The sequence below is a fragment of the Bos indicus genome, chromosome 13 (genome assembly GCF_029378745.1).
Source record: "Bos indicus isolate NIAB-ARS_2022 breed Sahiwal x Tharparkar chromosome 13, NIAB-ARS_B.indTharparkar_mat_pri_1.0, whole genome shotgun sequence".
In the NCBI taxonomy this organism is placed as follows: domain Eukaryota; kingdom Metazoa; phylum Chordata; class Mammalia; order Artiodactyla; family Bovidae; genus Bos; species Bos indicus.
Window position 1 is genome coordinate 30,143,288 of NC_091772.1, and position 22,073 is coordinate 30,165,360.

The window sequence follows — 22,073 nt, forward strand, 5'->3', positions numbered from 1 at the left end:
GCCAGATTTGGGTCTTAATCTGTACAGAATCAGCTCTGTGGAAGCTTGAGTTTCTGATTGAAGAGTGACTCACAAGGTGATTGAGTGGGGGTCTGCAGGGAGGCAGAATCTCAGACCCCACCCCAGGCAGACCCTGTGTTTTATTTATAGAGACCTCCAGGTGATTCCAACATACTCGGAGTTTGGGAAGCCCTGTCCTAGGCACCTCTGAAAGCTGGGGTCCTGAAAACTCCAGGCTGGGGGTTCTCAAGGGCATTGAGATGGCCTTTGGCAAATAATCGCATTTTACCACTTGCTATTGGCAACATCTGAAAAACCCCGTTTTGGCCAAGATCCTTACGCCTTTTGGCAATATACCAAAAAAGACTTTAAAACAGCATTTTAGACACATTCTCATGACAAGGAGTCGATTTCGGATTTGGGTTGGGTTGTACTGCTAGTCAAACCATATGTAAAAGTTAATGCACTGAAAGAGGCTAAATGAACGACAGGTTGCCGTGAGCTATAAAACCAGGAGAAACTGGTGTTTTCTAGGAGTGATATTTTAAGTTAGGTCTGGCTTTTCTTATTTTATTTTTAATATTTTCTTGGCCACGTAGCTTGTGGGATCTTAGTTCCCCAACTAGCGATTGAACCCACATCCCCTGTATTGGAAGCATGGAGTCTTAACCACTGGACCACCAGGGAAGTCCCAGGTCTGGCATTTTAACTATAAAACTAAAAACAAAATCTGATTGGTTTTCACTGAAGTCACATAATTATTTCACTTTTTTTTTTAATTAGCCACTGTTATTTTCTCCTTACTATGAAAAATAAACCAAGTTGCTGATTAGAGCAGACTCCTTACCTTTATATCTTGTGGGTTGATATCAGGATTTGTTTGACATCGCAGAGGTCCCAGAGTTTGAATATGAAAAATGTAGAGGAGAAATTCGTCCCGGGCAGAGAAGGGCCAGCCCACCTCCAGGAGGGTGTCGCTGATGGTGCTTGGTCCAATATTGTGCAGCTACAAGCAGGGAACATGTCATGGAATGGTCAGCATGAGGCAGCAAGTTGAAATCAAACTCCATAAACTCAGAACCCATTCTAAAAAAGCATGGATTTGGTTTTAAGTCATCTGCACTAGGACTGTGACAATAGGAAGAGTCTCTTAAGCAAGAGGAATCCTGAAAGCAGGATGGGCTGATGCTTAGAGAAGACAATTCAATCTGTGACGCTCTCAGTGCAGAATTCCTTTGCAAAGGCCACCTTCACCATGTCTGATACCTGTGCCGTTTACCTTACATTTATGTTAATCTAATCACAGCGAGAGAAACCTCACTTTAATTATCTGCTTTCTAAACTTGGTTATTCTTTCTTTACATTGAAATTGGCTTCTTTCCTGACTACTGACTTGTCGATTGTAACCATATGCGATGCACTTTCCCTCACCCCCTGGAAAAATGGCTATCCATCAAATACCAGAGATGGCCCAGGCTCACCACAGTTCACTTCAAGTGTGCATTTCAAAGCTGAGCTCCTTCTGTTTTAATCAGTGAATCTCAAGGAAAGAAAGGCCATGTTGCATAGAGAGATGAAGTCTTTGAACACAAGAATCCTGTACTTGCAGGATACAAAACAGCCTGGGAACACCACTAAGTGGATTTAAATTTACTGTGGTTTTGAAAATTCACTTCAAAGTTAGCTGGGACCTTTTGCCCTTTTCTTTTTTCACAGTTCTGACAATTATAATGATCCATAAAACAGTTTATAATTGGTTTTGCTTATTAGGTGGCTCATTTCATTCACATTATCAAAGCAACATGCCATCCATTGATAAAAGTATATTTTGAGACATGAAACTAGCCTGTAAGCAATGTTCAGTGATTGCTTTTGGCACTACTGGGTATTATCCTTAAATTTTATGATCCATTGTTGCTCAGATTAGAAGCAGGGTTGCCCTGAGAATGATTGAGTTTGAACACTTTCAACTTTAAAGTTTCACCATTCTAAGGAGAGACTAGTGCACACAAGGTTTAATAAATTACTTGACAGAATTTTTTTCCCAGTGAGGTTCTTGATCAGAATGGCCTTAGAACTGCCTTATCCTTTTGTTATCAAGAGAGCTTAAGCCAAAAGCCTTGATCCAACTTTGGACAGGGTGTCTGATTCTGGACCACAGGCTGGGCAGATGGGAGGCTTTCATGTTGACACTACACAGGAGTTGATGCTTCTTTCTCATATATGTAAACATCTCATCAGCTCTGAATTGGCTTTAACTATTATTCTTAGAGAATGCTACTCAAGTCCTTTGTAGCTTAAGATAAAAGATATAGTCAGAATTATTAGGTCCGCGGCATGCATGACACAAGAGACAGGGGAAAGAAGGAACCTCAAATAGGAAATGGCTCGGAACATTGTTTTGCTGGCCCCATGAAGATGAACAGGAATAACTTCTCCACTGACAGCCTGTACTGGGTTGGCCAAAATGTTCATTTGGGTTTTTCACACGAACTTTTTGGCCAGCCCAACATTTTATTAAGAAAAAAAAGAACTACTAAACTAACCATTTACTATATCTTGGTTTCTAACTGTAAAAAAAAATTTAAATGTTTTGGATAATATGTCAACAAAGCTCCTCTCTATGAACAATTTAACACTTGAAGTGGAAACAGATCAACAGGTCTTTATCACAAGCTGCTGGTTTGCTTCTGAAAAATAAATGGACTACTTCAAATCTCAGAATAACATACATATATGATTGAGGTTAGTCAAATGAACAGTAAAATTATTCTTATCTGTCAAACATCCACCCATGCTATACACCCATTTGGGGAATATAAAATAGCAGATAATCCATACAGTTTTGTCTAGTACCTTCCGGTTGGTGACTTTTAATTGAAAAGGTGGATGGATTTTAAAAATAGCTGAAAATGTAGGAAGAGATGAAATAAAGTCTAGGGAGTTTGTCATTTCTAGACTTAGGCTGTCCAAACATTAAAAGAGAGGAAATAAAGAACTTGGGCCACCTGATGCAAAGAGCTGACTCATTGGAAAAGACTGGAATATTGGAAAGACTGAGGGCAGGAGGAGAAGGGGCCGACAGAGGATGAGATGATTGGATGGCATCATTGACTCAATGGACATGAGTTTGAGCAAACTCTGGGAGATAGTGAAGGACAGGGAAGCCTGGCGTGCTGCAGTCCATGGGGTCTCAAAGAGTTGGACACGACTCAGAGACTGAACAACAACAGAAAGAACACGAATAGGAACAAGATAAAATGCTTCTCACTGTATAATGGCTCTTGCCAGTAAAAAGCCAGCGGTTATTTAGTAGAACACCCTCCCACCACCCACTGCGACATGAGTGCAAAATAGCACAAATCTAGGCTAGATCTTGGATTGGTATCTTTTAAAACACTGTGAAAAGTTTATTAGCAAAGAGCATAAGAACAAACCCTGAATGCAGCTTCAACAGAGACAACGACTACCTCATAAACATGTTCCACCAATGGTCCAACTCCCTCCTCCTTGCGAGGCTCCTCTTCTGGTTCCCAGTTCTGAATGGGCAGGACGATCTGCGGAGGGTGGGACACTCTGAAACATGGAACTTGACGTCAGTCGCTGGTGCTGGCACATGTAAACAATGTCTCACTCGTATGGAGTACATTAACAGCAGCGGCAGAGAGTGACTGCCAATTTATTTGAATAGACATCATCCGCAAGGAAAAAGTATTGAAAGTTCAGCAGAATCACTAAAGGAGTAGGTAAGGGTCTGAGTGAGAGTGTTAGTCACTCAGTCGTGTCCGACTCTGTGTGACCCCGTGGACTGTAGCCCACCAAACCCTCTGTCCATGGGCTTCTCCAGGCAAGAATAACTGGAGTGGGTTGCCATTCCCTTCTCCAGGAGATCTTCCCAACCCAGGGATTAAACCCCGGTCTCCTGCATTGCTGGCAGATTCTTAACCATCTGAGCCACCAGGGAAGCCTTCAAGGGTCTGAAACATCTCTTAATTAACTGATCTGGAACTCAGATTGACTTATTTTATAACATCTCCTTTCAGGCACTAGGGGGCAAAGCAGAGAACATTCCTGAACTGAGATGGATAATATCACATATACATAAATACACATCTATCCATAGATCCTGTGTAAATATAAGTGTGTATACACGATCTATAATCCGTGCTTTAAGTCATATCAAGAAATGGGACATTTTTGTGGATAAAAAATCTACAATTCTGTGGGCTATGTGAAATGTCCAGTTGTAACAAAATACCGTTTCTACTTCAGAGTAGAAAAGTGGCCACTTCTATATTTCTCCTTCTTAGATTTCTTTAGCTTTCCATGAATGCAGCCATACCTCTTATAAGGCCAGGCCCAGAGCCAACATAAAGCCTGATCAAGTTCTAGAGTTATTTTATATATTACTAAAGCATGAGACAGAGAGAGAAGGAGAGTTAAGTGGTGGAATCGTGTAAGTAGGTTATTAGCCAGGCTATTCTGTCCATGGGATTCTTCAGCCAAGAATACTAGAGACGGTTGCCATGCCCTCCTCCAGGGGGTTTTCCTGACCCAGAGATTGAACCCACGTCTCTTATGTCTGCTACATCTGCATGTGGGTTCTTTACCACAAGTGCCACCTGAGAAGCCCTATTAATTGGATATACAGGTAGTTTTCCCTGCAGTTTACACCTAGAAAGTGAGCACTGTAGGAATGAAATACAGCACGTGGCGTTATTCCGTAGCAAAAGCTGACTGCAAACCAAATTGTTATTGTTTTATAATCTTAAAAATGATAATTCCCCCCAGACAATGCTTTCTAGCAGTTTTTAGGTAAAAGGTATCTTTCAAAGAATTCTTAGACCTTCAGCTAACTTCAGTAGAAAACATCTCTTTTGGTAATTAAAGTCTTAAATGCCCTTCTAAGAATACCCAGTAATTAGCACATCCTTTAGTAACTTCAAATGTTATCTTTTCTCTTCTTAGGGCAATATCTTTCTAAAGCAGAAAGCAAAATATATTGGGTTAAATTCTGACTGCAGGGCAAATAGTTTAAATTCTATTTGTCTCCATTTCTTTATCTGGAAAATTATGATAAAACTCTGGAATCTATACCACAAATGATTGGAAAACTGCTTGTTGGTCAAAGTCAATTATGCTGCATTGTCTTCTAGGGGTTGGTGGGACAAGCATATTTTTTAAGCTGACTACCCACAAAAATGTTTCTAAACTGTAAAGCCCTTTGCAGTCACCCTTCATATGCCATTATTAAATAAAAAGTGCAGAGCACAGCCTCCTGGGCTGATGCCTTAATAGTTTATACTTGTAGATCAATTTGTATTATGCCACACTCCCCTTTCTGATTGGATTTGATTAAACCAAGTGTCGATTGCATAAGAGACTCAGTGAGGAGAAAAGGAGAGAAGATGGCAGGATGCTTTCATCAGAGGACTGCCCAGAGAGCTTGGGCTCCCATTCCCAAGGGATCTTGACAACCTCACCACTCACATTTTCACTCAGCTCTCAGTTTAGCAACAGTTGATTCTAAAAGATCTACATCCATTGTGAGGCTCTAGGGAAACTTAATTTATTTTGGCATCAAGAAAAAAATATGGAATAGAAGCTGAGCCCATTTTCTCTGAAAATTTTGTTTCTGTGTTCATCAATCCTATAGGACTGGTCATAAATTTCCTTGGACCAGAGAGTCATAAATATAGACCTTGGCAGGTACTGTGAAGACAATGTGCTCAAATCCCCTCAACGAAAGAAAAACTGATGTCCAGCAAAGTAGGGAGTTGGTTGCAGGTGAAGACGAGAGCTCAGATTCACTAAGCACTCTTCACTGTATTTCCAATATACTGTACGCTACAGGGGCCATTAAGTGGCAGTGGCTTTAGTAAATACAACTTAAAGAAACTTCCTGGTCCATTTGTGTAGCAAAATCAAATAGAAATCTATAAAGAAATATACAATCTATCACAGGGCACGGGAAAAATTAAAAACCTATGTCTCACAAAAATCAAGTTATCTACATTCTAAGACCCTTTCACATCTAGGGAAACCAAGGACAAAGAATAGCTCCCTAAAGATTCCCAACTAAATATGTGAAACATTGTTTATTGTTTTCAAAGTTGTTAAGAAGGTAGCAAGTGAGGAAGAAAAAAAGAGAATATGAGCAATTACCTAGCCTAGGATATACAGCCAGTGCAGTGATCGAACAACCCATCCAGAATGGTCCTCACATTCTGAGAGTGTTATTCCATGGAGACCCCTTGGTAATAAGACTGTGGTACTCAGTGGTAACGCTGGACATGAGGAGGGCTTGTAAGAGGAGGTAAGGAATCCCACCTTTGATAAGTTAAAGTCTGTATGTTATCAGGGAGTTCAGATCTGATGATTTGGTAGTAAGCCCTATTTTCATAATCCCATTTCCAACCCCCATTAGTCCCAAATAACAAAGACTATCCTTTATTGTATGGAACAGCCTTATGTAGACCACAGTTATTCATGATTGCAGTCTCTCTTAACATAAACCCACTCAATCCTGATTAATATGTCAATGATACAATTTTGCTTTTAAGAATTTTAAAAAATTTAAGTATAATTGATTCACAATGTTGTGTCAGTTTCTGGTGTACAGGATAGTGATTCAGTTATACATATATCTGTGTATGTATATATATTTCCCCCTTCATGGATATCACAGCCTTGTCATAGCAAATGGGCTTGTGTAACTCAAAGAAGCTATGAGGCATGCTGTGCAGGGCCACCCAAGATGGATGGGTCATAGTGAAGAGTTCTGACAAAACGTGGTTCACTGGAGGAGGGAATGGCAAATCACTCCAATATTCTTGTTGGAGAACCCCATGGACAGGATGAAATGGCAAAAAGATATGACACTGAAAGATGAGTCCCCTAGATCAGAAGGTGTCCAGTATGCTACTAGGGAAGAGTGGAGGGCAATTACTAATAGCTCCAGAAAGAACCAAGAGACTGGGGCTAAAGCAGAAATGCCTCTCAGTTGTGGATGTGTCTGGTGGTGAAAGTAAAGTGCAATGCTGTAAAGAACAATATTGCATAGGAATCTGGAATATTAGGTCCATGAATCAAAGTAAATTGGACATAGTCAAGCAGAAGATTGAACACTGATATCTTATGAATCAGTGAACTAAAATGGACAGGAATGGGTGAATTTAATTCAGATGACTACTATATCTACTACTGTGGCAAAGAGAAGGGGAAAAAGTGGAAGCAGTGACAGATTTTATTTTCTTGTGCTCCAAAATCACTGTGGATGGTGACTGCAGCCATGAAATTAAAAGATGCTTGCTTTTTAATTGTGGTGCTGCAGAAGACTCTTCAGAATCCCTTGGACTACAAGATCAAACCAGTCAATCCTAAAGGAAATCAACCCTGAATATTCACTGGGAGGACTGATGCTAAAGCTGAAGCTCCAGTACTTTGGCCACATGATGTGAAGAGCTGACTCACTGGAAAAAACCCTGATGCTGGGAAAGTTTGAAGGAAAAAGAAGAAGGGAGTGGCAGAGGATGAGATGGTTAGATAGCATCACGGACTCAATGGACATGAATCTGAGCAAACTTCAGGAGATATTGGAGGACAGAGGAGCCTGGCGAGCTACATACAGTTCGTAGGGTCACAAAGAGTCAGTAACTTAGCAACTGAACAATAGCAAATATATATTGCAATATATGTGTTTTTCATATTTTCCATCATAGCTTATTGCAAGATATTAAACATAATCTCCTGTGCTATACACTAGGACCTTGTTGTTTATCAAGGACATGATTTAACTACTCTTCGTGAGCTTAATACTGTGCATGTTGCTCTTATAGCCAAATTTACTTCTCTATAGTTGTATGCCGAATTAATCCTTTGTACCAACAAATGACATGTAAACCTGCTTAAAGACAATGTTGACATCTGGCTTTGAAACAAATGGGACAATTCTCAATACATTTTTTTTTCCATTTGAAGAAATAAATCCATTTGAGTTTATTCTTCAAATTATAAAAATGACAGTAAAATTTTAAAAAAGAATTTAATAATTAAAATACATTGGAATAAACACCATTGGCCAAAAATAAAACTAGATTTTCCTAAAGACTGAACATGGAAGATTTTCAACACATTAGCTGTTTGCTCCTTGAAAAATTAAACACTGGAACAAATATTATTGCCAAGTATTTGGAGGAAAGAGCTTTACTTAGAAAAATGGTTTCAAAAAACTTTAACACTATCTCAGAAAACAAACTGTGGTCAATTGTTGGATATTAATCTAGCAATGAAAATAACTGCATACACAGGAGAAACTGAATTTTAATTACCTGTTTTGATCATTGCTAAAGCAAATAGAAAGTTTAATTCCTTTGTAAATTAGAAACACTGGTATCATAAATGATGGCAGAAATATAATTAAAAATATTAATCTCTTTAAATGGATATGTGAGAATAAAAAAGTGAAGTCACTCAGTCATGTCTGACTCTTTGTGACTCCTTGGACAGTAGTCTACCAGGCTCCTCTGTCCATAGGATTTTCCAGGCAAGTGCAGTGGAGTGGGTTGCCATTTCCTTCTCCAGGGGGTCTTCCTGACCCAGGGATTGAACCTGGGTCTTCCATGTTTCAGGCAGACACTTTATCATCTGAGCTACCAGGGAGTTAAATTAAGCACTTAGCTTACTTGGACTAAAATACATTTTGGAATTAAGAAACAGTTTCAATTTATTTTTGGTTAGCAAAACAAAGATAAGCTAAGCTTAAAGAGATAAAATTTCATATACACTAGCTGTAAATTTTAAAAAGATATAAAAATAAGACAGTAAAAACAATGCTTGTGTTTTTTGTCTCTGTTTTTTTTATATAGTGTTTATCTCATCAGGAGATGGACAGCAGAATTAAATTAGACATGCACAAAAATGAAACATCTAGATTAGTTCCAAATATCTCTAAATCAAACAAGTCACTTCCCATGAGTCACTTCATGAGTTAAAAAAGAAATTACAAAGAAAACTGAGAAACATTTTGAGCTGAGTTATAATGAACACCCAACATATCAAAATTTTGGTACGCTGCTAAAATAGTTTTAGAGGAAAATTTAGAGCACTAAACGCTTATGTAATAAAAACTTGAAGAAAGTCTTTAATTTTACATAGAGGAACTAGAAAAAGAAGAGAAAATCCAACTTAAAATGAACAGAAGGAAAAAAAATAATGACAAAAGTAGAAACCAATGGAATAGAAAACAAAAACAAAAGCAAAATAAATGAATAAAAAGGAAAGAAAAATCAATGAAACAAAAAAAAAAAAACTAGTTCTTTGAAAAGATCGCCAAACACTAGTGAGATTGATAAGAGAAAAATATAGGGAATAGAGGTTACAAATTGCCAATATTAGAAATAATGAAGGGACACTATTAGAGGTCCTACATACACTTAAAGGACAATGAGAGAAAATTATGTCAAAATGTATAACAACTTAGATGACAAATTCCTTGAATTACTACCAAAATGTACTAAAGTAGAAATAGATAATATGAATAGTCTTATATCTAAGGATGAAATGGAATTGTTTAAAAAACCTTCCTACAAAAATAAATCCCCTCCTAAAAAAAAAAAAAAAAACACCCAAGCCCAAAACTCCAGTCTCAGATGATTTCACTGGTGAATCTTACTATATATTTAAGTTAGAAATAATACCAAGTCTACACACAGTCTTTCAGAAAAAAGAAAAGATGGGTGAATACTTCCATCTCATTTTAAGGAGCTAGCATCCTCCTAACACCAAAATCAGAACAAAAATTGGATGAAAAGAAAACAACAGATCAATATTTCCCATGAACATGTATGCAAAAGTCACTATCAAAATTTTAGCAAGTTAAATCCCACAGTGTATAAAAAAGATAATCATCATGCTTAAGTGTGCTTCTTGCTCAGAGTGCAGTTTTGGTTTAAAATTCAGAAACAAAAATTAACCAAGTCACCACTTTACTGGGCAAAAAGGGAGAAATCATTTAACTTATCCTGCTTCTGCAGACAAAAATAATAGAAGCCCTGTGTTTGGTACTTCCCCAGACTTCCTCTTCATAGACACAGAAAACACATTTGACAAAACTGAATACACATTCATGTCAAACTGTTAAGACAACTAGGAAGAAGGGAACATTCTCAACCTAATAAAGGCATCTATAAAAACTCTGCAGCTAACATCAGACCTAATGGTAAAAGACTGAATATTTTCTCCTTAAGATCAAATCAGGGTTTCTCAACAAGGCACAGTTTTACATTTTACTTTTACCTCTTCTACTCAGTTTTGCACTGGCAGTCTCTACTGGCAGTAAGAGAAGAAAAAGAAATAAAAGGCATAACTACATAGCAAACTAAAGAACCTCTTGAAGGTGAAAGAGGAGAGTGAAAAGGCTGGCTTAAAACTCAACATTCAAAAAATGAAGATCATGGCACCTGGTCCTATCACTTCATGACAAATAGATGGGGAAACAATGGAAAAACAATGGAAACAGTGTCAGACTTTATTTTCTCGGGCTCCAAAATCACTGTGGATGGTGACAGCAGCCAAGAAATTAAAAGATGCTTGCTCCTTGGAAGAAAAGCTATGATAAACCTAGTCAGTGTATTAAAAAGCAGAGACAAGAGATATCAGTTTGCTGACAAAGGTCCATATAGTCAAAGCTATGGTTTTTCCAGTGGTCATGTATGGATGTGAGACTTGGACCATAAAGAAGGATGAGCGCCAAAGAATTGATGCTTTTGAACTGTGGTGTTAGAGAAGACTCTTGAGAGTCCCTTGGACTGTAAGGAGGTCAAACCAGTCAATCCTAAAGGAAATCATTCCTGAATATTCATTGAAGGGACTGATGCTGAAGCTGAAGCTCCAATACTTTGGCCACCTGATGTGAAGAGCTGATTAATTGGAAAAGACCCTGATGCTGGGAAAGGAGTAGGAGGGAAAGGAGCCATCCTGATTGAAGGAAGGCGGAGAAGTGGATGACAGAGGATGAGATGGTTGGATGGCATCACCAACTCAATGGACATGACTTTGAGCAAGCTCTGGGAGATGGTGAAGGAAAGGGAAGCCTGGCATGCTGCCATCCGTGGGGTTGCAAAGAGTCAGACACAACTGAAAGACTGCACTGAACGGAACACAGCAAATGGTTTAACCTTGCCACAAAGAGGTCTGGTCTTTGCCCTCAACTTCTGAGAGATAAGCTCTCAAAATTTTATGCCTGAGAGAAGGAATATCTTTGCTTTTGGCAGGAGCATGGGGTGCGGGGAGGTCACACTGGATATTCTAAACACATAATTTTCAGAGTTGCTCACATCAGGAAGACCGGCTCGATCACATCACGATGGGAGGCTCAGTCATCCTGGAGACTGAGATCAATTAAGTGTGCATAACCAATTAATATAGTGTGTATAATCCACACTACACTACCATGTATAAAATAGAAAACTAAGGAGAATCTACTATGTAACACAGGGAACTCAATCTATTCAGTGCTCTGCTGCTGCTGCTGCTGCTGCTAAGTCACTTCAGTCGTGTCTGACTCTGTGCGACCCCATAGATGGCAGCCCATCAGGCTCCGCCATCCCTGGGATTCTCCAGGCAAGAACACTGGAGTGGATTGCCATTCCCTTCTCCAATGCATGGAAGTGAGAAGGGAAAGTGAAGTCACTCAGTCGTGTCTGACTCTTTGCGACCCCATGGACTGCAGCCTTCCAGGCTCCTCTGTCCATGGGATTTTCCAGGCAAGAGTATTGGAGTGGGGTGCCATTGCCTTCTCCAATTCAGTGATCTACGATGACCTAAATGGGAAGGAAATTCCAAAAGGAGGAAATAAATATATATGTATGGCCGATTCACTTTGCTTCACAGCAGAAACTGACACAACAGTGCAAAGCAATTATACTACAAATAAATAAATATAAATTTTACCAAAAAATTTAAGTGGTCAGTCAGTCAGTCAACCATGCCTATCTTATGGAGCACCGTCCTCCAAACAACCCACAACTGAACACTGAGGCCTGAGTGAGTTTCTCTGGTTACAGCGTACTGTTACATATCAATACCAGGAAAGTGACCCATCCTGCCTCTGCAGACGAGAATAATAGAAGCCCTGTGTTTGGTACTTCCCCAGACTTCAACTATGCACTTTTGGCCCCTGGCTGATTGTAATCTGTATCTTCTCCCTGTGATAAACTGTTCCCATGAGTATAATAGCTGTCAGAGTTTGGTGCGTTCTTCTAAATGAATTATTGAACCTGTGGGTGGATGGGAACCAACCAAATCTGCAGTTCGTGTCAGAGGCAAGGGTGATCTCTGCTTTCTAATTTTGTATCTGGTTAAACTTTTGAACATACAGATTAGAAAGGAAGAAATAAAACTGTCTTTATTCACAAATCATATGACAATTCTGTATAAAATCCTAGGGAATCGTCAAACAAAACGCTTCTAAATGGTTTAGTGAGTGAGTTCACCAAGATCTCAGAATACACTACTGCATTTCAAGACATGTTGTCTATGTATACACATAGCTCCATGAGACAGAATAGGAGGTACAGACAGAGACTGTCAGATGGACAACAGATTGTTTAACAAAGAAAGTGAAAGTCACTCAGTAACGTCTGACTCTGCGATCCTATGGACTGTAGCCAGCCAGGCTCCTCTGTCAATGGGATTCTCCAGGCCAGAATATTGGAGTGGGTAGCCGTTACCTTCTCCAGGGGATCTTCCCAACCCAGGGATCAAACCCAGATCTTCCACATTGCAGGCACATTCTTTACCATCTGAGTCACCAGAGAAGTCCAAGAATACTGGAGTGGGTAGCCTAGTCCTTCTCCAGCGGATCTTCCTGACCAAGGAATTGAAACGGGGTCTCCTGCAATGCAGGCAGATTCTTTACCAGCTGAGCTACCAGGGAAGCTTTTGTTCAACAAAGGTGCCAAGTAATTCAATGGGGGAAAGGATAGTCTTGAACAAATGGCACAACAAGTGGATATTTGCATGCAAAAGTGAACCTTAGCCCTAACCTCACTCCAGATATAAAAAGTAGCTTAGAAGGAATCATAGACCAAAATGTATAAAACTATGAAACTTATAGAAGAAAACACAGGAGAAAATCTTGTGACTTTGGATAAAGCAAAGATTTACATAGGACACAAAGACCAAAAACTGTAAAATGTTTAAAAGTTGGATTTCATCAGAATGTAAAATGTTTGCTCTTTGAACATCACTGTTAAGAAAGGGACAAGCCAGACCATGAACTGGGAGAGAATATTTGTAGGACACTGCTCTGATAAGTGATTTTGTATCCGTAATGTGTAAGGACCTTTTACAACTTTACAGTAGGAGAGAAAGCTCAGTAATAAATGGGTAAATGGGTGAAAATTGTAAAAGACACTTTACAAAAAAAGGGGGATATGGATGGCAAGTAACCAGTGAAAAGATGCTCAGTATCATTAGTCATAAGAAAATATTAATTAAAGCCTCAGTGAAATACTTGCATTGACACACCAAAATGGCTAAAAACAAATAAACCAATCTCAAGCACACTCTGGCAACCATACAGACCAGCTGGAACTTCTGTGCTTTGCTGGTGGAAATGCAAAATAGAAATGGTACAGCCACTTTGAAAAACAGTTCAGCAGTTTCTATAAAGTTAAACACATACTTGCCATATGAGTCAGTACCACCATTTGTGAAAACAAGTGCCCCAAGACCCATATGTGAATGCCTATAGCAGACTTAGTATTAATAGCCCCAAACAGGAAACAGCCCAAATGTTCACCAACTGGTGAATGGATGAACGATGTATAGGAAGTCCAGATAGTGGAATACCTCTCAGAAAAAGAACTGCAGAACACTGATTTTCTTAAAAAAAAAAAAAATATATATATATATATAGATAGATAGATAGATAGATACATGTAAGAACATGGAATCTTTTTTCAAATGCATTATGCTAAGTGAAAGAAGTCAGTCTCAAAAGGTTACATTCTATATGAGTATATTTATATGACTTTCTAGAAACAGAGTCACAGAAAATAGATTAAGGTTGCCAGAGCCTGGGAGTGGGGGAAGGATTGCCTAAAAAGTACATGAAGAAACTATTTCAGGTTTTGGAACTGTTTTATAGTGAATGCTCTTGTGGTGCCATAACTCTTCAAACTGCTGCTCCTGCTAAGTCGCTTCAGTCGCGTCCGACTCTGTGCGACTCCATAGACGGCAGCCCACCAGGCTCCCCCGTCCCTGGGATTCTCCAGGCAAGAACATTGGAGTGGGTTGCCATTTCCATCTCCAATGCATAAAGGTGAAAAGAGAAAGTGAAGTCGCTCAGTCATGTCCGACTCTTAGCGACCCCATGGACTGCAGCCTACCAGGCTCCTCCACCCATGGGATTTTCCAGGCACGAATTCTGGAGTGGGGTGCCATTGCCTTCTCCGACTCTTCAAACTAGATACCTAAAAAAGGGTGAATTTTACTTTATATAATGTATATTTCAGTAAACTCGACCTCAAAAATATCGCAAACCCCAGAGACTGTAAAAAGACATTTGCAGTATGTGTAACTAATAAAGAAATAGTGTCTCATCTCTAGAATATGAAAGAACACCTATGAACTAATAAAAAGTCAAGTCTCTTAATAGAAATAGGTGTAAAAGAATGAACAGAAATTTCCTGATAGGAAGAATAAAAGTTAACAAACATTAAAAAGCAAGCAAACATAAAAAAGGTGCTTAATCTCATTTAGAAATCAAGGAATAGCCAATGAAACCTTCAGTTGAATACTATTTCCTATCCGTCAGATTGGCTCAAAATGTAAAACTAAGTCATTCTGAAAGCTAGTTAATGAGGAGCAATGGAAATGTCAATCCACTTCTTTCAGGGCTGTAATCTGGTAGAACTACTTTGGAACAATTTGGTATTCTCAGTAAAGTTAAATAGTATATACTCTCTGATCCTGAAATTCCACCTCTAAGCATATACCTTTCTGACATTCTGCCATGAGTGTACTTGAAGATACATATAATAGTAGATAACTAATGAAAACCTACTATACAGCATGGGGGGAAAAAAAGAAGGTTCAATCTGTTTGTAGGGAATATTTTAAGTTAACCTTAAAATGCATTCCAACATACAATAGGTGCAGACAAATACTTTTTGATTCCACTTACACAAGGTACCTGGAGTAGTCAAATTCATAGAGTTGCAGGGTGCATTGATGGATGCCAGGGGCCAGGATTGGGAGGGATGAGGTGTGGGGATGAGGAACGGGGATTTACTGTTTAATGGGGACAGAGTTTCAGCTTAGGAAAGTGAAAATTTTAGGAGATGGATGATGGTGAGAGTTGTACAACAATGTGAATGTACTTAGTGTCCCTGAGCTGGACAGTTAAATATGGTTAAAATAGTATGTTTTATATTCTGTGATTTTTTCCACAAAAAAATTAAAAACATTTGTAAAAAGCAAAAATACAACCCCCAAAGTAGAATAAATACACGTTAAATTATAGCTTTATAATAGCTTTATAATGCTATATTCTTCTGCAATTAAAATGAATGAACTAGAGGCACATGCATTAAAGTGAACAAATGTCACAAACATTCACTTGCATGAAAAGAAATCACAGATGCACACACAAAATTTGTGCAGACAAGGTTCAAAAACTTCTCTCTCATAGGCTGTAGATCACCATTATTTTAAAAACATGTAGCTGGACATAAGCTGCCTGTATTTACACTCCAGCTGCTCACTTCCTAGCTGGGTAACCTTCAACTCCCTACACCAAAATGTCCTCACTTGCACAGTGAGTGTACTAGTACATATTAAGAGATGCTAGCATGCTAGGGTAGCATGTGAAAGGATCCACAAATGAAGGCATTTTTATCATTCCCTAACCCACTAGGCAGAACCTCAGTGGTGCCAGGATGGCATACAGGAACCCCCACCCCTACCCTGCTGCCATTGAGCACCTGGGGCAGAAGAAAAGAGGGCACAACGACAGTGGCTTTGAGTGCAGAAATCTACAGTTGGCGTCATGGAGGAGTGTGAACTCCTAGGTCTCAGGACCTATGAAAAAGGAAGGGGAACTGAGATTTCTGGAGCCCCAGGGACAGTTCAGCCTAAAATACCAGTTGACATTTGTAGCTAAGTCCTTGATGGTTCTGATAAAACAAGAATTAGAATAAAATCAATCAAGTCCACACTTGGTACAAGATAAGAACTACATGTAGTCCATTTCCGATTTCTTTTCCCCCCAGGGACAGATTTCCCAGATGGTATTTATTCCAAGCCTTTTGCTTGACCACTTTCTTCCTGTCTCTCAACTGATTGCTTATTGGCAACTTCTTCAAAGAGTGGGGCAGGGGGAAAAAAGACACAAAGGGTGGAGCCCATCAACCCTCAAATCTAAGACTTAGCCATTTCTTAAACTCAAGATGTGATATGGTGAGGCTGAATTTTCATATTGCCAAAATAACTACTGGAGAAGTGAGACTTTCAGGCAATCACATTGCCTATTTTATTTGGCTTCTTATCACTAGCTTTTATAGTTTGAATACTGAACTATCAGTTTGTGGGGTACGGGGGTAAAGTTATCTCAGGGTTGACTCCACTTTCCAATGGAAAGCTACTGATGGGTTGAAAAGAATGAAACTTTATAACCAAAGGGAATTGTCATCTCTAATACATTAGGAAAATTCCATATTGTTTTTACTAGTATTTTATCATAACTCATATACAGAAAGCTATTATTAAAATATAATTACTATAATATCTTGTTTATTACTTACCCTCTTATTTCTACTTGAGCTACAGCAGTGATGTTGATTTGCAGGCTCACAAAATTGCTGTCTGGGTTGTCCTTGTTGGAACTAAAACAGTGACAAATGATTTAAATATATTTTCTCAGACGTGTTAACTACACGATCATAAAAAACCTTTTATATATCGAAGGAGCACCATGCTTTACCAATATGATCATTTGGAAAACAAAGGCATATCCATTCTACAAAATCATAACCATTTGTAAATGGAAACACTAAGATCCTCTATGATCAAAAGTAATAACTTTAGAAAGTCATAACTTTCGAAGATGAGACACCTTATCTGAAAACATAACAGATTTCTAGAGAAGCCAACACTTCTTCCTTTCAACAACTAAGCCCAAAAGGCAGTGAGCTGAGTTCATTGTCCAGCTTCTACAAGGAACACATTCCTTAACTTCTCTGTGTACCAAGTTCATTGCCCATCAAATGGGAAAGGACAGCACAGTCAACTCCTGATTTTCCAAGCTAATGAAAGGGGACCTGGCATGAATAAGCCAAGAGCAGCACAGAATGGGAAAAGCATTTCTATTTGGCTCTGGAATGCATCATACCATACATTGTTTTGGCAGCAAATTTATCTTCCTTATGGTTTATTTTTTTGTGTAATATTAAAATAAGTGAACTTTACTGCACACTCACTGGCTACCTAAGATGAGAGGTGAGGAGTGAATTAGAAGCATGGCCAATGGTGTGAAGAAGCAAGACCCAAGGAAGCTGGGCAGTTAGGAGACAAAATAGATGTTCACCAAGTACATCAAGACACTCAAGATAGAAGATCCATGTTTAATAATAGTTCTTTGAACAGTGGCAAAGTTATTTTTAAGTTTTCTGTTTCTTTCTCTCAAGCAAATATAAATAGATATAAAATTTAACTTAAAAAATGCATGTATTAAGCAACCGTTGCTGTAAAGAAACTACGTGGTCTCTTAAAAGGCTGGGCCAGTAGGTGGGCTTCTGATGCAGCTGCCATTTGCGTTCATTGTCTTCCTGGGCTGTCATTGAAGTCACCCTAATACCCCAAAAGCTCATGCAGCTCTTAGCAAACAGCAAACCAGGATGTGACACCATTGCTAGCAGGTCATGTTTATATTCAGGTCTCATTAAGAAGAGAAAGCGTCCCCTTTTTTCATCATCAAATCTCACGCAGATGCAATGAACAAGCTCTCATACTGATGTTGGTAATGGGGCATGTCCTGACTAGCTTTTGAAGCTTTCCAAATGTGGGAGCTGAAAAAGATATGATAAAGTCTACTTTCAAAGCAGGAGGAGACAGGATTGTTCCCACAACGCTTTTGAAAAGTCCTGTTCGATTGTATACACTGATAAGGCAACTTAAATGGCAAACACACATAAAAGATATAAACAGGCAAATGTCAGGCTCATTTCCTGCAAATGGGTATCACTGCTAAGCTTGTGACAGGCTAGAGGGACTTGTTCACCAAAGTTTGAACCCCAATTTCCAGGCCACTTTATTATTATCACATCTGGGGAGGATCAACCAACTAAAAAGTTTTTTGTGTTTTTTTTTTTTAAAGTCAGGATTCTGACTTACCACTAAGAAGTCATTAAGTAATTCCACTTGTTACAGACTTTGCGGTTCCAAGTGCATAACAGGGAACGCTGCTGTTTGGAAGGTTAAATATGATTGTTTCACATTTTAACCCAGACCTTGTTTCTAGTTTCTAGGCCACTACTGCTTTACAACAGTAGAAATTAGAATTATGAAAAAAAAGTTTCATTTAAGTTATCCTATAATTCTATTGTATTTTGCTTCCAAGTAGTTTAAATGAAAACAGTTTTCATGGCAGCATCCTAAAAATATAAATAGATGACAAGTATTAAATTTTCTTGGGACAGGAGTCTAATACGAGGCTTACAGAGGCTGTTTTGAAAAGTTGCAATAGCAGTGGTGGGATCAGAGGCTGGACCTGGATGGCTAATTTAAATCATCCTCCACACACATGCCTGCTGGCACCAGTGGTGGTGTCAGCAACCAGCAGGGTCAGCAAATCTCCTGGTAAGAAAGACGCCAGGCCAGATATATAACTTAGAGGCATCTTTCACCTCTTTCCTGGAAGGAATGAACCCTCCCTCACTAACACCGCTGCTCCATTCAAACAAGCAATTCATCACTGGCCTGGATGTTCAACTATTTATACCTTCGGTGCTAGCTCTCAAGGAATGATGAATTTCCTCTCCATGGCTATAGCCTATGTCAGGAACCAAGGATAAACATGTCTTTCACTTATTACTCTGATGCTATTTTCTTCTTCCTTCTTGTTTCCTATTTCTATTTTCTAACATTCCCTCTATGCATTCTGTCGGCAAAACAATACAGTGTTCATTTCACCATTACCAGGATCAGCTTCAAGGATGGTCATAAAGATCTGTTTGCCTGTGGGAATCACAAACTGAGAGCTGCTCTAAACATGGAGGAAGATGTTTACATGTCACACAGAGCTGGGGCATGGAGAGACCAGTTAATGCAAACATTTGGTGACACAAAATATTTAAAGTTTATTAATTTACACAGCCCTCTTCTCTTTGGGGTTCTATTTGTGGAAAGAGGTATTAAATGTGGGTACCCCTGGTCAATATGGTCAAAAGCTTGAGTTCAGACTTCAGAGCACTTGGTTTAATTTATTTTTGGTTTAAGCTGAATACAAACCATCCATTAAACACTCATTTATGTTGTTGGAGTCCGCCAGCAAAGCATGCAGATAAATGCTCCCTACTCACATACTAGTGTATTTAAGTATTAAAAGTATTCTCAAATACTTTTATTTCTATAACATATGATTTTGGAATTTGATGGCTACTAAAAGCTTTTGCCTCTGTAGTTATTTCTGCATTTTCAGAATAATGTTAAAATAATCATGAGTTTCTATAGCATATAAGGATGGAATATAATCATGGACTGTTCTTTTAGATGAAGAGGGATGTTTAAAATGTGACCATTTCTATTTTCCATCAAATTCGGCACTTCCTCACTGAATTCATCATTTAAAAATATATTTATTTATTTGGCTGCAATGGGTTTTAGTTGCAGCACTCAGAATCGTCCATTTTAGTTGCATCATGTGGGATCTAGTTCCCTGACCAGGGACTGAACCTGGGCCCCCCTGCACTGGGAGCGAGGAATTTTAGCCACTGGACCACCAGGGAAATCCCTGGATTCAGTATTTGAATGGTTATCTATAGGACGGCTTGGGGGAAGGCATTAACAGTATTTATTATTCAGTGCTCTGATTGAACTACTAGTTACATCCATTCTATTATTCGAAACTGCAATCAAGAGTGAGAAGCAAACATCAGGAATTTGCTTTGCATATTTATACCAGATTTTAAATGCTGTGATTTTTATAAGTTAGGAATCTTTTTCTGGAGTGATACAAAGCTTCATGCTACTGTAGGATCAGTGTCACAGACAATGATGGTGAGAAACATATTATTGTCTGGAGTGATGGTGGTCCTTCCTTATGCAGTTCTTTACCATTTCCTTTTTCCCCCTGAAAACTTAGACATATAAACAGGCGGTTTCCCAAATAAGAATATTTAGAACCACCTGAACCTTTCGAAAAATATACATCTATGTAGATACAAAGAAGTGATTTTACTGTCACTCCACAGCCTGCAGAATGGATCTCTTCTTCAAAAGCAAAAAAAATAAAAAGGAAAGAAAGAAAGAACTGGAATAACAGAAACAAAGGAAAATGGCCTGTGAACATCTGGGTTCTAATTTTAGAAGACCTGTTAAGGTGAAGGAGCATTCATTTCACCATGGACCTCATTAATACTGAACACTGACAATAATTTATGCATATAAAGGTCTCACCTTCTGATTTGAAGATCGAAGTTAATACTCATGTTTGTTTTCTCAAGACGTGGAACTGTAAATCGGAGGCCCAGAGAAGACTAAAAAAAATCACAAGACATTAAGTTTATTACATGAAGAAAGTGAAAGAAAGTGAAGTCGCTCAGTTGTGTCCGACTCTTTGCAACCCCATGGACTGTAGCCTACCAGGCTCCTCTGTCCATGGGATTTTCCAGGCAATAGTACTGGGGTGGATTGCCATTTCCTTCTCCAGGGGATCTTCCCAAACCAGGGATTGAACCCGGGTCTCCCGTATTGTAGGCAGACACTTGACCGTCTGAGCCACCAGGGAAGATTTATTACATGAAAGGAACGTTATATACAGCTTAAGAATCTTTTTATGTCATCCCTGCAAATCCCCATCCTAGACTGCTGTTGCTTCTACCCTGGGGTAGCTGAGACTTCAGGGCCCAGGCCATGCAGGGCTGTGCTGTGCTTAGTCGCTCTGTCATGTCCAACTCATTGTGACCCCAGGGACTGTAGTCTGCCAGGCTCCTCTGTCTATGGGATTCTCCAGGCAAGAATACTGGAGTGGGTTGCCATGCCCTCCTCCAGGGGATCTTCCCAACCCAGGGATTGAACCCAGGTCTCCTGCACTGCAGGCAGATTCTTTACCATCTGAGCCACAGAGGAAGTCCAAGAATACTGGAGCAGGTAGCCTATCCCTTCTCCAGGGGATCTTCCCAACCCAGGGATTGAACTGGGATCTCCTGCATTGCAGGCAGATTCTTTACCAGCTGAGCTGCCAGGGAAGTCCCTCCAGGGCATGGAAGTGCCTATATATTGTCCCTTTTTTCATTTAGCCTCTTATCTCTCTTTTCCTACCACCTTCTTTATGTGCTAAATTAAAACAACCTAAATATATGAGAAGAGATTGATTTCGAATACTGTGGTGATTCCGTTTGATGGAAATTCATGTCATCATTGAACGTATAACTGTGAAGCCTATGCAATGTAGAAAATGCTTCTAATGTAATGATGATCAATAAAGAAAAAAAGTTACAAACTTGTATGTATCATGTGTTTCAGCTACAGTTTTAAAAGGCTGCCAGTGGAAAAATTAATGTATGGGAGTGAAGATGTCTTGTTAGAAAATACCAGGATAATATGTTACAGTTAAAGTTGTAAGTGTATGGATTATATTTTCCACCTTTCTTTTCCAAAGCTTTAAAACTGTCCTTATTATTTTTACAGTTTGAAAACAGATTTTTAAAAACCTGAAGAAAAATGAATCCAATGATAATATAAAAAGGAAGTAAAAAAGAAAAGCTAAGACATATATTACTTACTCTCCCATGAACTTCTGAGTGCAAGTCGAAGTCTGTAAGCCTTACATGCAAAGTCTCACAAAGTCA

General features: G+C 39.0%; 1 protein-coding gene across 1 annotated transcript in view; it reads right to left on the reverse strand.

The window, feature by feature from the left end:
• The window catches only part of ITGA8 (integrin subunit alpha 8), a 190,463-nt gene that overhangs the window by 47,714 nt on the left and 120,676 nt on the right, over positions 1 to 22,073 (reverse strand). The window contains exons 22-25 of the mRNA XM_070800873.1: positions 20,680 to 20,759; positions 16,809 to 16,889; positions 3,471 to 3,576; positions 848 to 1,006 (exon numbers count right to left, since the gene is read on the reverse strand). Of these exons, the coding sequence (XP_070656974.1) occupies positions 848 to 1,006; positions 3,471 to 3,576; positions 16,809 to 16,889; positions 20,680 to 20,759 (426 nt within the window). The remainder of the gene's footprint in view (positions 1 to 847; positions 1,007 to 3,470; positions 3,577 to 16,808; positions 16,890 to 20,679; positions 20,760 to 22,073) is intronic.